The sequence below is a fragment of the Sturnus vulgaris genome, chromosome 25, assembly GCF_052056855.1.
Source record: "Sturnus vulgaris isolate bStuVul1 chromosome 25, bStuVul1.hap1, whole genome shotgun sequence".
In the NCBI taxonomy this organism is placed as follows: domain Eukaryota; kingdom Metazoa; phylum Chordata; class Aves; order Passeriformes; family Sturnidae; genus Sturnus; species Sturnus vulgaris.
In genome coordinates, this window is record NC_142267.1 from 6,927,175 (window position 1) to 6,944,041 (window position 16,867).

At 53.7% G+C, this 16,867-nt stretch overlaps 1 protein-coding gene across 2 annotated transcripts; it reads left to right on the plus strand.

Moving 5' to 3' along the window:
- The first annotated feature begins 275 nt into the window (after positions 1 to 275).
- On the plus strand, positions 276 to 15,907 carry RCC2 (regulator of chromosome condensation 2). 2 transcript variants are annotated; one of them, XM_014888458.2, is made up of 14 exons: positions 276 to 335; positions 487 to 561; positions 2,337 to 2,635; positions 3,679 to 3,772; positions 6,420 to 6,563; positions 7,753 to 7,884; positions 9,037 to 9,125; positions 10,110 to 10,224; positions 10,766 to 10,932; positions 12,142 to 12,322; positions 13,219 to 13,324; positions 13,407 to 13,479; positions 14,139 to 14,216; positions 15,263 to 15,509. In XM_014888458.2, exons 3-14 carry the CDS (start codon positions 2,339 to 2,341, stop codon positions 15,365 to 15,367), a joined length of 1,581 nt encoding a protein of 526 aa, XP_014743944.2. In that variant the 5' UTR covers positions 276 to 335; positions 487 to 561; positions 2,337 to 2,338; the 3' UTR covers positions 15,368 to 15,509. The 2 variants fall into 2 exon arrangements, with proteins under 2 accessions (XP_014743944.2, XP_088034697.1); XM_088178571.1 differs by lacking the exons at positions 276 to 335; positions 487 to 561; positions 2,337 to 2,635 and having other exon boundaries at positions 2,665 to 3,772; positions 15,263 to 15,907.
- Positions 15,908 to 16,867: the final 960 nt, after the last annotated feature.

The following is a 16,867-nucleotide window of genomic DNA, read 5'->3' on the forward strand; positions in this document are numbered from 1 at the left end:
AAAAATCCCATTTTCTCGCCGCCAAGCCTCGCACCGAGCGCCTTTCCCTCTCCTAAACCCCCAAATCCCTGAATTTCCCTTGCCAAAAACCTCCCCTGAGCGGCCGGGGATGCTCTGGGATGCGGAGGATCGGGAGAATCCCAGGATTTTGGGTTCTGGCGGAGTCTTCCAGCCCTAAAGATGGAGCTGCTCGGCGCGGCCTCTTCCTGTGCGGCCGGGCGGATCCGAGTTTTTTTTTTTTTTTTTTTTTCCTTTTTTCCCCCTTTTCCTGCCCATCCATGTGTTTCTGTTTTGTATTGTCCCGCTCGCCCGCATCCCCGTTCTAAGTGGATTCGGTGGGTGGGATTTGAGGAGGAAAAAAGGAAAAGAGAAAAGGGGGGGAGAGGGGAAAAAAAAGAAAAAAAAAAAAAAAAAACGAGGAGGAGGGGAAAAAAAACCGAGAAAAAAAACCCCCAAAATTACCTTTTTTTTTTTTTCCTGCAACAGGAACCGCCACCAAAAATAGTGCAAAGGCCCCGCGCTGCCGCTTTCTTTATGCTGCACCTCTCGCCCTAAAATCAGGTTTGGAATTTGGGGCTCCAAAAGTGGGATTTGGGAGGATGGGGGGAGGCGGATGGGGATGGGGGGGCGGAAAAATGGTTTTAAAAAAAGGTTAAAAAAAAAAAAAAGGCGGATCCACGTGGTGCGAAGGGGGAAGACAGAGATCCCATTGTTCCAGGGAAATCTGGGAATGGGAATGCGGGGGGATGGACGTGGGGGAGACCCCCGCGGGGCCGTGCCCCCTCCCCAGTGCAAGAAATCACCCCCAAATCCCCCAAATGCAGCGGCAGCGCCCCGGGAGCGGCGGGGTGCGGGGCTTTGGGTGTCCCGGGGGGGTTGGGGTGGGGGGTAAAGGAGGGGGCACCCCAAATGCCCCCCGGTGCTCCCCTTGGTCTTCGGGCCCTGGATCCCCTTTGGGAATGCCACCAGCACCCCAAAAGTCCCGGGACACCCCCCGTGCACCCCCAAATGCGAAATCTCCCCTCGTGTGTCTTCCCCGGGCACCCCCTGTTCCAAACCGTCCCTTTGCACCCCCTCATTCCAGACTGTCCCTTGGAACCCCCCTTTTCCACACCCCCTTTTCACCCCTTTTCCAACCCGCCGTTCCAAGTCCCGTTTCCAGCCCCGCTTTGCACCCCCTCCTCTCCCCCCCAGCCCAGGGGTCCCCTCTCTCCCCTCCCCCCGTGTCTCCCGCAATCCCGTTTCCCCCATCCCGCATCCCTCAAATCCCGCTAGTATCTCTTGGCTGGGGGTCACGCTTGTCCCCATGTCCCCCAAATCCCCCCTTTTCCCCATCCAGTGTCCCCCTCAAATCCCCTCGTTTCCCCCATCCCGCATCCCCCAAATCCCCCCGTGTCCCCTGGCTGGGGGTCACCCGTGTCCCCATGTCGCCCATATCCCCACACTGTCTCCCCCTCTGTCCCCATCCCATCATGTCCCCCATAAGAGGTTCCCACCTCTTATCCCCCCATGGCCACCACTGTGAGTCCCTCTTGTCCCCCCATCTCCCCTCACCCCCTATCCCCCATTTCCCCCGAGCTGGGGTCTCCTCTGTCCCCATCCCGTGTCCCCTTGTCCCCCATGTCCCCCCATGTCCCCTCACCCCGTCACTTCATGTCCCCTCGTGTCCTCCCATCTCTCCTCACCTCATGTCTCCCATTTCTCCCACGTCCCCTCACCCCCTGCCCCTCCTGTCCCCCCATGTCCTCTCATCCCTGTCCCCTCATCCCCTCTGCACCCCTCCCACAGCACCTCCCTGCCTGTCCCCATTTCCCCTCACTGTCCCCCCGTCACCCCATAACCCTGCCTGTCCCCATTTCCCCTCACCCCATAACCCTGCCTGTCCCCATTTCCCCTCACCCCATAACCCTGCCTGTCCCCATTTCCCCTCACTGTGCCCCTCATCCCACACCCCCCATTTCCCTTCTCTGTCCCCATTTCCCCTCGCTGTCCCCCTCACCCCATAACCCTGCCTGTCTCCATTTCCCCGCCGTGTCCCCCTCACCCCACATCCCTCACTGTCCCCCTCACCGCCCGTCCCGCGTGTCCCGGTGTCGGTGTCTATGTGTGTCTGTCTCTATCTGTGTCTGTCTGTCTTTCTCTCTCTCTCAGTGTCCCTGGGTGTCTGTGTCTATCTGTCTCTCGGCCTCTCTGTCTCTGTGGGTGTCTGTCTCTCTCTGTGTCTCTGGGTGTCGGTGTCTGTCTGTCTATCTCTTGGTGTCTCTGGGTGTCGGTGTTTGTCTGTCTGTCTGTCTGTCCCGCCGGCTGTGGGCGCGCTCGCTGACGCGGCCCCGCAGCCATGCCCCGCAGGAAGGCGGCGGGGCCGCCCTGGGACGCGGCGGGCCCGGGCCCTCAGGGCGGCGGGCGGCGGCGGCCGGGCCCTCAGGCCGGCGGGCGGCGGCGGCCCCGGCCCAGCGGCGGCAGCAGCGGCGGCAGCAGCGAGGAGGAGGCGCCCCGGGAGCGGCGGCCGCGGGACGGCAGCCCCGGGGCCCGCAGGCCCGGCAGGCCCGGCGCGGCGGCGGCGGGGCCCGGAGGCCCCGGGGCCCGCGGGCAGAGCGTGGTGATCTGCGAGCCCGAGCACAGCAAGGAGCGCATCGTGAGCTCGGGGGGAGGGACCCAGCACCCCCTGGCACCTTTCTGGGACCCTGTTGTGCCCCTTTACACACCCCACTGTGCCCCCATTGTACCCCATAACACACCCCCGCTGTGCCCCCATTGTACCCCATAACACACCCCACCGTGCCCCCATTGTGCCCCATAACGCATCCCACTGTGCCCCTGTTGTACCCCATAACACACCCCACCGTGCCCCATTACTCACCCCCCATTATGCTCCTATTGTGCCCCATTACAGACCTCCACTGCCCCTCCTGCCCCACCCCATAGGATGCCCCACCCGTGCCCTTATTGTGTCCCTTTATCCCCTCCACTGCACCTCCTGACCCCCATTCCACCCCAATGCACCCCAAATGCCATCCCAATGTACCCCAAACCCCACTGCACCCAAATTCTACCCCAATGCACCCTCTGACCCCGTTGCACCCCAAATTCCACCCCAATGCACCCTAAATGCCATCCCAATGTACCCCCAAACCCCACTGCTCCCCAAATTCCACCCCAATGCACCCTCAAACTTCACTGCACCCCAAATTCCACCTTACTGTACCCCCAAACTCCACCCCCTGACCCCCAATGCACCCTAAACCCACCCTAATACACCCTCTGACCCCATTGCACCCCTAAACCCCACTGCACCCCATCATTGCCCCCATGGCCCTGCTGTCCCTGTTCTGTGTCCCCATGCCCCCACACCCCCGTGTCCTCAGTGTCCCCCACACCCTCGATGTCCCCATGTCCCCTACAATGCCATGTCCTGTGTCCTCTGTGTCCCCAATGTCCCCATGTCCCCCACACCCCTAATGTCCCCCACATCCCTGATGTCCCCAGGTCCCCCACACCGCTGATGTCCCTAATAACCCTCTGATGTCCCCAATGTCCCCAGTATCCTCCATGTCTCCCCCATCCCCAATGTCCCACAATATCCCCAGGTCCCCAGTCCCTGACACTGTCCCTGTCCCCTCTGTCCCCATGTCCCCTGGGTGTCCCCTATGTCCCTGACTGTCCCCTGTGTGTCCCCAGAAGCTCGAGGGCTCTCGGAGCCGGGGACAGCTCCTGATCTTCGGTGCCACCAACTGGGACCTGATCGGCCGCAAGGAGGTGCCCAAGCAGCAGGGTAATTAATTAATTCATTGATTAATGGGCTAATTACAGCTCATTAGTGATTAATGAACTGTGAGGGACAGAGTAGGGCTGCTAATTACTTAATTAATTAATTGATTGCAGCTAATTAGTCATTAATGAACTGGGGCAGGGTAAGGCTGTTAATTAATTCATTAATTGGGGTTATTTAGTCATTAATGAACAGTAATGGGCAGGGTAGGGCTCGTTAACGGCTGTGATTAATTGGTATTAATTAATAATCAATGAATGTATTGAAGCAGGGCAGGGGCTTGTTAATGGTCGATTAATTAATTTGCATCAATTAGTAATTAAGGAACAGTATGGGACAAGGTAGAGGCTCTTTACAGGTGGGATTAATTTGGGTTAATTAGTAATTTATTAATGATTTGGAGCAGGGTAGCATTTAGCAAAGCCAAATTAGGACTTTGTTTATTTTGGATGCATTAGTAGTTTGTTAATTTTTGTGATTATTTGATATCGTTCTATTTAATAAATTTAATTAATTATTAATTAGGGAGGGAGTCAGAGTTCAATCTCTTAATTTGGGTCTCCAGCAAAGCCAAATTAGGATTTTCTTTATTTTGGATGCAGTTGTAGTTCGTTAATTTTCCCAATTATTTTCATCTAGTTTTAGTTAATTAATTTAATTAATTAACTGGTGGAGGAGCCACAATTTCACCCTTAATTGGGGCGGGGCACGGGCTCTGCTGCAAAGCCAAATGAGGAATTTGTTTAGTTTTTAGTTCATTAATTGATCTCCTTCTTTCAGGGGGTGGTATTTAATTAATATTAAAAACTAGGATTGAAAATTAATTAATGTTTAAAATTAATTAACTTGGGGGAGACTGTAGATCTTCAATCTCCGGATTTCCTGGAGGATTTTCTGGCATGGTTTTCCCGGGTGGTTTTCCTTGATGATTTTCTCAGATTTTCCTGGATTCTTTTCCGGGATAATTTTTCCAGATGATTTTCTCAGATGATTTCCTCGGTTTTCCGAAATTTTCCTGGAATTCCCAGATGATTTTCCTGGATTGTCCTGGATTTTCCTGGGATATTTTCCCAGATAATTTTTCTGGATGGTTTTCCTAAATTTTCCTGGATGATATTCCAAGATTATTTTCCTAAATTATTTTCCTGGATTTCCCCTGATGCTTTTCCCATATTTTCCTGGATTCTTTTCCTGAATAATTCTTCCAGATAATTCTCCCAGTTTTCCTGGATTTTCCTGGAATTCATGGATGATTTTCCAGGATGATTTTCCCACTTTCCTGGATGATTTTACTTGATTTTTTCAGATTATCTTCCTGGATTGTCTTGGATTTTCCTGGATGGTTTTCCCAAATGATTTTCCTGGTTTTCCCGATTTTCCTGGTATTCCCAGATGATTTTCCGAGACGATTTTCCTGGATTTTTGTGGATGATTTTTCTGGATTGTCCTGCATTTTCTGGATTATTTTCCAGGACGATTCCCAGATCTTCCTGGATTCTTTTCCCTGATGATTTTCCCAGATTATTTTCCTGGAATTCCCAGATGATTTTCCCAGATTATTTTCCTGGATTGTCCTGGATTTTCCCGGATGATTTTCCCAGATGATTTTCCCCAATTTTCCTGGGTGATTTTCCCCGATTGTCCTGGATTTTCCTGGATGATTTTCCCAGATGATTTTCCCAGTGTTCCTGGTTTTCCCAGATGATTTTCCTTGATTATTTTCCTGGATGATTTTCAGGGATTTTCCTGACTATTTTCCTGTATTTTCCCAGATTATTTTCCCAATATTCTTGGTTTTTCTGGATGATCTTCCGGGGTTGTTTTTCCAGCTGATTTTCCTGGATGATTTTTCAGGATTTTCCTAAATGACTTTTCAGGATTCTTTTCCAAAATTATTTTCTGTGATTATTTTCCCAGATGATTTTCCTGGATTTCCCCACATGATTTTCTGGGATTATTTTCCTGGATTATTTTCCCGGATGATTTTCCCAAACGATTTTCTCAGATGATTTTCCTGGTATTCCCAGATGATTTTCCTGCACGATTTTAGGGATTTTCCCGGATTATTTTCCTGGATGATTCCCCTGGCCTGTTTCTTCCCCGGTTGCTTTTCCCAGACGTTCCTTTCCCAGTGAGGCAGATCCGGGATTTTCCGGGTGTTTTCCTGGTATTCCCGGCTGATTTCCTGGTTGTTTTCCTCGGCTGTTCCTGTCCCTTTAGGGCTGATCCCAGATTTCCTGGCTGATCCCGGATTTCCTGGCTGTTTTCCCGGGATGTTCCTGTCCCTTTGGGGCTGATCCCAGATTTCCTGGCTGATCCCGGATTTTCTGGCTGTTTTCCCGGGATGTTCCTGTCCCTTTGGGGCTGATCCCGGATTTCCTGGCTGTTTTCGTGAATTTCCTGGCTGTTTTCCCGGGATGCTCCTGTCCCTTTGGGGCTGATTCCGCATTTCCCGGCTGTTTTCTCGGGATGTTCCGGTCCCGATGGGCGGGGCTGATCCTGGATCTCCCAGCTGATCCCGGATTTCCTGGCTGTTTTCCCCAGCCGTTCCCGTCCCTTTGGGGCTGATCCCGGATTTCCCGGCTGTTTTCTCGGGATATTCCTGTCCCGATAGGCGGGGCTGATCCCGGATTTCCCGGCTGTTTTCCAGCGGCGTACCGGAACCTGGGCCAGAACCTGTGGGGGCCGCACCGCTACGGGAGCCTGGGGTCGCTGCGGGTGCGCTCGGTGGTGTCGGGGCCCTGCGCCGCGCACAGCCTGCTCATCACGGCCGAGGGCCGCCTCTGGAGCTGGGGTGAGCCCTGGAAGTGCCCAGGGGAGCGGGAACGTGGCAAAAAACTGACCCAGGATAAAGGGAATGTAACGAAAATCTGATCTGGGGTAACGGGAACGTAACAAAAAACTGACCTGGGATAATGGGAATGCAACAAAAAACTGACCTGGGATAACGGGAATGTCTAAAAATCCTGCCCAGGGGAACGGGAATGTACCAAAAAACTGACCCGGGATAATGGGAATGTGACAAAAAACTGACGTGGGATAAAGGGAATGTAACGAAAACTGACCTAGGATAACGGGAACGTAACAAAAAACTGCCCTGGGATAACGGGAATGTGATAAAAAACTGCTCTGGGATAACAGGATTGTCCCAAAAACCTCCTCTGGCATAATAGGATTGTCCCAAAAGTCTCCCCTGGGATAATGGGATAGTACCAAAAACCTGGCCTGGCATAATGGGATTGTACCAAAAAAACTCCCCTGGGATAACGGGATTCAACCTAGAAAATTGCTGGGATAACAGGGTTCAGCCCGAAAAGCTGCCCTGGGATAATGGGATTCATCCAAAAAGACTGTCCTGGGATAACGGGGCTCAGCTTGAAAACCTCCCCTGGGATAACTGGATTGTCCCAAAAACCTGCTAGGATAACAGGATCCTCCCAGAAACGTCCCCTGGGTTAATGGGGTTCATCCCAAAACCCCCCTGGGATAACGAGATTGTCCCAAAAACCTCCTGTGGGGTCATGGAGTTCAGCTCGGGAATGCACCTGGGATAACGGAGCTCATCCCAAAACCTGCCCTGGGATAACAGGGTTCATCCTGTAAAACTGTCCTGGGATTCCTCCCAAAAGCCTCCCCTGGAATTCTGGGATTTGTCCCAAAAGCCTCCCTTGGAATTCTGGGATTCCCCAGGGAGCTGGGAAGGGGCTCAGCCTGCAGAAAAACGGGATCGAGTGGTGACCCATGGCTCTGGAATTCCCTGTCAGGAGGGGGCAACGGGGCTGGGATTCATTCCCAGGGAACCGCGGGATGAGAGGGAACAGCCCGGGGGGAACTTTGGGAAAACATTTCCCTGGAAAACGCGCTTGGGAATCGGAAGGAGCTGCCCGGGAGTCGCCATCCCATGGAAAGCCAGGATGTGGCGCTTGGGGACGGGCCAAGATTTCCCCTTCGCGGCATTCCGGGGTTTTTTGGGATGTCCCCAGGCCGGAACGAGAAGGGGCAGCTGGGCCATGGGGACACGAAGCGCGTGGAGGCTCCGCGGCCGATCGAGGCCCTGGCCGGGGAGTCCATCGTGGCGGCGGCGTGCGGCCGGAACCACACCCTCGCACTGACCGGTACGGAACCGGGGGGCATCCCGGGAAACGCAGCCCCAGCCCCGGGAACCGTACTGAATCCCGGGAAACACTGCCCCGATCCCGGGGAACCATACTGAATCCTGGGAAACACTGCCCCGATCCTGGGAAACATTGCCCTGATCCCGGGGAACCATACTGAATCCTGGGAAACACTGCCCTGATCCCGGGGAATACTGCCCCGATCTCGGGAAACACTGCCCCTCCTGGGAAATGTGGCCTCATCCCCAGAAACTTCGCTGAATCCCAGGAAAAACTGCCCTGATCCCGGGAAACACTGACTAATCCTGGGAGACACTGCCCATTCCCAGGAAACTGCACCAAAGCCAACCCTATGGCCAAAATCCTGGGAAAACTGCCCCAAATCTGACCCTTTCACCCCAAAATCTGGGAAAACTGCCCCAAAACGCACCCCTTTCTCCTTAAATTCTTCCCCCTTGCTACCCCAAATCTGCTTTTTCCTCCCCCAAATTCCCATTGTTCCAGCAGAGAGCGGCTCCATGTTTGCCATCAGGGAGAACAAGCTGGGCCAGCTGGGGCTGGGGAACCTTCAGTCCCGAAATCCTCCCCTTTTCCCCAAAATCTGCCCCTTTAGCCTCGAATCCACCCCTTTTCCCCCCCAAATCCCCACCTTTTTTTCCCAAAAATCTGGGAAAATTGCTCCAAAATCCACGCCTTTTCCTTTAAAATCTGCCCATTTTGCCCAAAATCTGCCCCTTTTGGCTCCAAATTCTGGGAAAACTGCCCCCAAATCTGACCCTTTTTCCCCCTAAATCTGCCCCTTTTTCCCCAAATTCCACGCCTTTTTCCCAAAAATCCATGAAAACTGCCCCAAAATCTACCTCTTTCCCTACAAAATCTGCCTTTTCCCCCCAAATCCATCCTTTTTGCCCCAAATTGAGGCAAAAACTGCCCCTTTTGCCCCTAAATCTGCCTTTTTTTTGAAAATCTGCCCCCTTTTCCCCAAATTTCACCCCTTTTTCCCAAAAATCTGTGAAAACTGCCCTAAAGTCCACCCCTTTTCCTACAAAATCTGCCCCTTTTCCCCAAATCTGCCCCTTTTCCCCCAAATTCTGGGAGAGCTGTCCCAAAATCCCTTTTTTTTTTCTCCCCAAATCCCCGTTGTTCCGGCAGAGAACGGCTCCGTGTTTGCCTTCGGGGAGAACAAGCTGGGCCAGCTGGGGCTGGGGAACCAGACGGACGCCGTGCCCAGCCCCACCCAGGTACGGATTTGGGGGGAAATCCCGGGATTTGGGGGCTTTTCCTGAAATATTCCTGAAATAAAAACCCCTCGGGATGCAAAATTCCCTCTCAGCTGGGAGCCGTTCCCAGCTCCCGCAAAAGCCATCGAATTTTTGAGGATTTCGGGATTTTCTGATAGAAATTCACCTTTTTTCCCCCTCATTTCCCATTTTTTTGATCCCGTTTTTCTGGCTTTTCCTGCAGATCAGGGACTTCCCTTGGAAATTCCCCTCTTTTTCCTTTTCCCTGTGTTTGTGGATCCCATTTTTCCTGCTTTTCCCACAGATCAGGGATTTCCCATGGAAATTCCCTTTTACCTTTTCTGATCTTGATTTTCCAGCCATTCCCAAATTTTCTCATCCGAATTTTCCAGCTGTTCCCACAGATCAGGGATTTCCCCTGGAATTTCACCTTTTTCCTGCATTTCTGATCCCATTTTTCCCCACATTTTTCAATCTCCTTTTTCCAGTGGATCAAGGATTTCCTGTGGAAATTTGCCTTTTTTTCCCTTTTCCTGTGTTTTTCCCATTCTGTTTTTCCTGCTTTTCCCGTATTTTTCTGATCCCTTTTTACCTGCTCTTCCCATGTCTTTTGATCCCATTTTTCCATCTCTTCCCATCTTTTTTTCTCTCACATTTCCAATCCCATTTTCCCTTTTTCCCGTTTTCCTGATCCCATTTTTCCCGTTTTCCTGATCCCATTTTCCCAGTTTTTCTGATCCTATTTTTCTGGCTATTCCCATCTTTTTGATCCCCATTTTCCTATTTTCCTGTACTTCTGATCCTGTTTTCCCTTTCTCTTGGTTTTTCTGATCCCCTTTTTCCCCTTTCTCCTGGTTTTTCTGATCCCATTTTCCTTTTTTCCTGGTTTTCCTGACGCCCTTTTTCCCTTTTCCCCACGTTTCTGATCCTGTTCTGATCCCATTTTCCTGTTTCTCCTGATCCCTATTCCTGTTTTTTTCCCAGATCCTGTACAATGGGCAGCCAATCTCCAAGCTGGGCTGCGGGGCCGAGTTCAGCATGGTCATGGACTGCAAGGGGAACCTGTATTCCTTTGGGTGTCCGGAGTATGGACAGCTGGGTATGGAAATCTGGGATAATCCCATGGGATCACCCCATGGACTGCAAGGGGAACCTGTGTTCCTTTGGGTGTCCTTTGGAGTACAGACAGCTGGGTACAGGATTTGGGATCATCCTGTGGGATCGGGACTGGTTTGGGATCATCCCATGGGATTGAGACAGTTCAGGATCATCTCATGGGATCAGGGAAGTTGGGGATGTTCGCCTGAGATCAGGGCTGGTTTGGGATCATCCCATGGGATTGGGGCAATTCAGGACAATCCCGTGGGATCGGGGCAGTTGGAGATCATTCCCTGGAATCAGGGCTGTTCGGGATCATTCCCTGAAATCAGGGCTGTTCAGGATCATCCCTTGGGATTGGGGCTGGTTTGGGATGATCCCCTGGGATCGGGGCTGTTCAAGATCATCCCCTGGGATTGGGGCCATTCAGGATGATCCCCTGGGATTGGGGATGTTCAGGACAATCCCCTGGGATCGGGGCTGTTCGGTATGATCCCGTAGTGGCTCAGACTGGCTCTGTCCCCACTCCCCCGGCGTTCCAGGGCACAATTCCGACGGGAAGTTCATCGCGCGGGCGCAGCGCATCGAGTACGACTGCGAGCTGCTGCCGCGGCGCCTGGCGCTGTTCGTGGAGCGCACCAAGGACGGGCAGGTGCTGCCCGTGCCCAACGTGGTGGTCAGGGACGTGGCCTGCGGGGCCAACCACACGGTACGGGATAGCGGGATAACGGGAATGGGGGCGGGACATGGCCTGCGGGGCCAACCATGCGGTATGGGATAACAGGATAACAGGAATATGGGATAATGTGAGTATGGGATAACGGGATAATGGGAATGGGGGCGGGACATGGCCTGTGAGGCCAACCACATGGTGAGAGGAGTAGGATAATGGGAATATGGGGTAACAGGAATGGGGGCAGGACATGGCCTGAGGGGCCAACCACACAGTACAGGATAATGGGAATATGGGATAACAGGATAACGGGAATGGGGGTGGGACGTGGCCTGAACCACACAGTGAGGGGACTGGGATAATGGGATAACAGGAATATGGGATGATGGGAATGGGGGCGGGACATGGCCTGAGGGGCCAACCTCACAGTACGTGAGGGGAATGGGATAACGGGATAGTGGGAATATGGGATAATGGGATAATGGGAATGGGGGCGGGTCATGGCCTGCGGCACCAACCACATGGTACAGGATGAGATCAGGGTAACAGGAATATGGAATAACAGGAATGGAAATATGGGAAAACGGGAATGGGTGCACAACATGGCCTGTGGCACCAACTGTGCAGTACAGGATGGGATCGGGGTAACAGGAACGGGATAACAGGAATGGGACAGGGTACGGGACATCACCTGTGGGGCCAACCACACCGTGAGGGGAATGGAAATGGGTGTGGGAATGGGATTAGCAATGACAGTGACTGGGATGGAAATGGGAATGGGATTGGGAATGGGATCAGGAATGGGATTGGGAATGTGTGCAAGATGTGGCCTGCAGAGCCAACCATGCCATATGAAATGGGAATGGTAACAGGAACAGGAATGGGAGCAGGAATGAAAACAGAAGTAGGAATGGGAATAGGAATGGGAGAGTCAGGAGTGGGAATGGGAGAGTCGGAATGGGAGAGACCAGCTCTCAGCCTCTGCTCCCTCCATCCCAGCTGCTGCTGGATTTCCAGGAATGTCTTCCCGAGATTATTGGGATCTCTGAGCCCCTGCTCCCTCCCTTGCTCCATCCCAGCTGGTGCTGCATTCCCAGAAGCGCTTCTTTTCCTGGAGATCTGGGATTTTTCGGGATCTCTGAGGCCGTTCTCTCTCATTCCCAGCTGGTGCTGGATTCCCAGGAATGTTTTTCCTGGGGGTTTGGGATTTTTGGGATGTCTGAGGCCGTTCTCTCTCATTGCCAGCTGGTGCTGGATTCCCAGAAGCGCGTCTTCTCCTGGGGCTTTGGGGGCTACGGGCGCCTGGGCCACGCGGAGCAGAAGGACGAGATGGTTCCCAGGCTGGTGAAGCTCTTCGACTTCCCGGGACGCGGCGCCTCCCAGATCTACGCGGGATACACCTGCTCCTTCGCCGTCAGCGAGACAGGTGGGGTGCGGGATTCGGGAATGCCGGGAGTGCTGGGGGAGATGTCAGCGAGACAGGTGGGAATGTGGGAGTCCTGAGAATGCTGAGGAGGCCATCAGCAAGACAGGTGGGATTTTGGGAATCTGGGATTTGGGAATGCTGGGGGAGATGCCAGTGAGACAGGTGGGAATGCGGGAATTTGGGAATGCCAGGGTCTGGGATTTGGAGGTCCAGGGGGAGATGCCAGTGAGACAGGTGGGAATCCGGGATTTGGGAATGCTGGAATTACTAGGGGATCTGTCAGTGGGACAGGTGAGATTCCCCAGAATCCGGGATTTGGGAATGCCAGGGAGCTGTGGCCTTGCATCTAGCATTCCAGGGATCCCTGGGGGGTGGGATTCCCAGGGATCTGAGATTTGGGAATGCCAGGGGAGCTGTCAGCGAGACAGGTGGGAATCTGGGAATCCGGGATTTGGGATTTGGGAATGCTATGGGAGATGTCAGCAAGACAGGTTGGAATTGGGGATTTGGGAATGCTGGGAAAGATGTCAGCGAGACAGGTGGGAATCCAGGATTTGGGAATGCTGGGGGAGATGTCAGCGAGAGAGGTGGGAATCACAGGATTCAGGAATGCCAGGGGGGCTGTCAGCAAGACAGGTAGGAATGCCAGGATCCCTGGATTTGGCAATGCTGGGAGAAAGGTGGACTGAGTAGTGGGATTCCCAGGGATCCTGGGATTTGGGAATGCTGGGGGAGCCATCAGTGAGACAGGTGGGATTCCCAGGATTTGGGAATTTTGGGATCCGTGCCCTGACAGGTGGGATTCCCAGGGGTCCCTGACAGGTGGTATTCCCAGGCTTTGGGAATTCTGGAATTTGGGAATTCCAGGATGCATGCCCTGACGGGTTCCCTTGCAGGTGGATTGTTCTTCTGGGGCGCCACCAACACTTCCCGGGAATCCACGATGTATCCCAAAGCTGTGCAGGATCTGTGCGGATGGAAGATCCGCAGCCTGGCCTGTGGGTGAGTGAATCCCAACATTCCCACATTCCCAGCATTCCTGGGATTTGGGTGCTCTCACACTCAGCGCTCTCCTCCCTCGCAGGAAGAGCTCCGTGATCGTGGCGGCCGACGAGAGCACCATCAGCTGGGGACCCTCACCCACCTTCGGGGAGCTGGTACTGACCCCCAAAAAACCCCAATGACACCTCCAAAAACCCAAAATGATGCCCCAGAAACCCCAAATCCCCCAAACTAACACTCCAAAAACCCCAAATGTCCCAAGGGGACACCCCAAATCCCCCAAACCCATTGGACCTGCCCCTCTGGCGCCGTTGACCATCCCCTGTCCATGGGGTGTTCCCACAGGGATATGGGGACCACAGACCCAAATCCCCCAAATCCGTGGACCCCCCAAATCCCCTGTCCATGGGGTGTTCCCACAGGGATATGGGGACTACAAACCCAAATCCTCCAAATCCCCCAAATCCCTGGACCCCAAATCCCCTGTCCATGGGGTGTTCCCACAGGGATATGGGGACTACAAACCCAAATCCCCCAAATCCCTGGACCCCAAATCCCCTGTCCATGGGGTGTTCCCACAGGGATATGGGGACTACAAACCCAAATCCTCCAAATCCCTGGACCCCAAATCCCCTGTCCATGGGGTGTTCCCACAGGGATATGGGGACTACAAACCCAAATCCTCCAAATCCCCCAAATCCCTGGACCCCAAATCCCCTGTCCATGGGGTGTTCCCACAGGGATATGGGGACCACAAACCCAATCCCCCATGACCCCAAACCCCAAATCCCCTGTCCATGGGGTGTTCCCACAGGGATATGGGGACCACAAACCCAAATCCTCCACGGCGGCGCAGGAGGTGAAAACCCTGGATGGGATCTACACCGAACAGGTCAGGGGACACCCCCAGGGTTTGGGGTGGGGATGAACGGGGTTTGGGAGAGCTGGGGCACCCATGGGGAATCATTTGGGGTTTGTGAGGCCATGCCCAGCTGGTGACACCTGTGGGGTCAGAGAGAGGGCACCCATGGGTCCCTCCTCTGAAACAATTTGGGGTGGCTGAGACTTCACACAGCTCATCCCAGCTGCGGGGTGAGGGAGGGAGGTGTGCAGGGCCCTCCCCTAAAACAAACAGGGAGACTGAGGCTGTGCACAGCTCATCACATCCATGGGATTGTTCCCAAAACAAACAGGGAGACTGAGGCTGTGCACAGCTCATCACATCCATGGGACTGTTCCCAAAACAAACAGGGAGACTGAGGCTGTGCACAGCTCATCACATCTGTGGGTGACAGAGCACATCGAGGCCATCCCCTAAATAATTTGGGGTTTGTGAGGCCATCCCCAACTCATCACACCTGTGGGGTGATGTGTGTGAATCCCTCCTTTAAATAAATCCAGGGAAACTGAGGCTGTGCCCAGCTCAGCACACCCATGGGTGATGGAGCACATCGAGGCCATCCCCTAAATAATTTGGGGTTTGTGAGGCCGTGCCCAGCTCGTGGCACCCATGGGTGATGGGGAAGGGACACCAGGGCCGTCCCTCAAACCCCAGGGCACCTGAGGTCCTTGTGATGCTCCGTGCAGGGCTGGATTCCAGCAGGCAGGAGGGATCCCCGGGAGGGAACCCTGGGAGCGATCCCCAGGAAGGCTCCGGATCACCTCAGGTCCCCTTTTCCCTTTCCATGGGCAGTGTCCACTCCTGGGGGACCCCTTCCCATTCCATGGGCCATTTCCACTCCCTGGTGCCCCATTCCCATTCCATAGGCTATTCCCTGGTGACCCATTCCCATTCCATAGGCTATTCCCTGGTGACCCATTCCCATTCCAGGTGGCCATGGGCTATTCCTATTCTCAGTTCCATAGGCTATTCCCATTCCCGGTTTTCCCATTCCAGGTAGCCATGGGCTGTTCCCATTCCCAGTTTTCCCATTCCAGGTGGCCATGGGCTATTCCCACTCTCTGGTGATCGCCCGGGACGAGTCGGAGGCAGAGCAGGAGAAGCTGCGGAAGCTCCCGGAGTACAACCCCCGCACCCTCTGAGGGGCCCCGATCCCGATCCCGATCCTGGTCCCGCTTCTCCATCCCGGCCGCCGTTCTCCCTCCCCATTCCCACATTCCTAGCCCTCGGTGGGGTCATCCCCACCCCCATTCCCGGCTTTTGGAATTCCCAACTGCAGCCGGACCTTCCGGCACCTCCCACCCCGGGTTTTGTAGGGTCTTGCCTTGAATTATTTTTATTTTATTTGTATTTTTCCGCAGCTTTTTTTTACTGTTTCCCGTTTTTCCAGCCCCAGATCTCCCACAGCTGCCGGCTCAGGATCACTTTGGGGATCTGATCCCAGCTTGGGATCCCTTTAGGGATCTGGGATCCCTAAAGAGCAGCTGCCAACGCCTGGTTTTTCCCCTATATTCCCATTTTTTCCCCCAGTATTCCCATTTTTTGCTGGTTTTCACTACTTTGGGTGCTACAGTTTTTGGGATTTCTCCCCCTCCCACCCCTCCAGCATCCGCAGGGATCCCGGATCCCATCCCAGCAGCATTCCCGGGCTCCCCTCCCCGCCCTCGCCCACCCCGGGGACATCTCAGGGATCACGAGGGGAGTCCCAAAGGAATTTTTTTTCCCGGGAATTCGGGTTTTTTGTTCCTTCTGGCGGATGGTTTGGCCCGGGATCAGCCGGAATTCCCGATCCCCAGTTCCCTCCGTGCCAGGTCACTGTGCTGGAATCTCGAGGTGCCTTCAGGAGCAGAGCCCAGCTCTGCCCCGCGCCATTCCCGCTCCCTTCGGGCCGTTCCCAGGAATTCTCCTGGATTTTTCCATGGATTTTGGCTCCTTCCCATCTCCCCCGGGGCGGCGCTCGGGGAGTTTGCAGTAAAAAAAAAAAAAAAAAGGGTTTTGGTCAATTTTTGGGGTTCGGGGTTGTTTTCCAGGGGGTTTGGAGAGGGGAGATCCCAACCAGCTGGAAAATCCCAAATCCCACTTTTTCGGCAAGATTTAGGATTTGGGGGTGGGAAATCACCAAAACCCTGCTTGGAGCCCCGAAAGCCTCGGGGGGGGCTGTGTCCACATTCCCGAGGAATTTCTGAGTTCAGGAAGGATCCAGGGGAGCCATTCCCACATTCCTGAGGAATTCCCGAGTTCAGGAAGGATCCGGAGGAAACATTCCCAAAGGGGCCATTCCTGCATTCCCAAGGGGCCATTCCCACATTCCCGAGGAATTCCCAGCTCGGGGAATGCTCCAGGATGGGCTCACAGAGGATCCAGGGAATTTTGAATTCCTTGGGGTAAAGTGTGACCAGGTCGAGGCCGCTGTGTCTCCCCTCGGCTCCCGTGGGTTGGAGTGTGAAAAATTCCCATTTATCCGTTTCAATCCCAGATTTTTGGCATTTTGGAGTCCTGGCTTCTTCATTTTTCAATATTACATTTATACTTTTAATTTTTTTTTTCTATCTTCATGTTTTTATTTTTACTTTCTTTTTCATGCTGATTTCTCTTTTATTTCATCAAAATCTCATTTTAATTCCTAATTTTTTCTTTGGTTC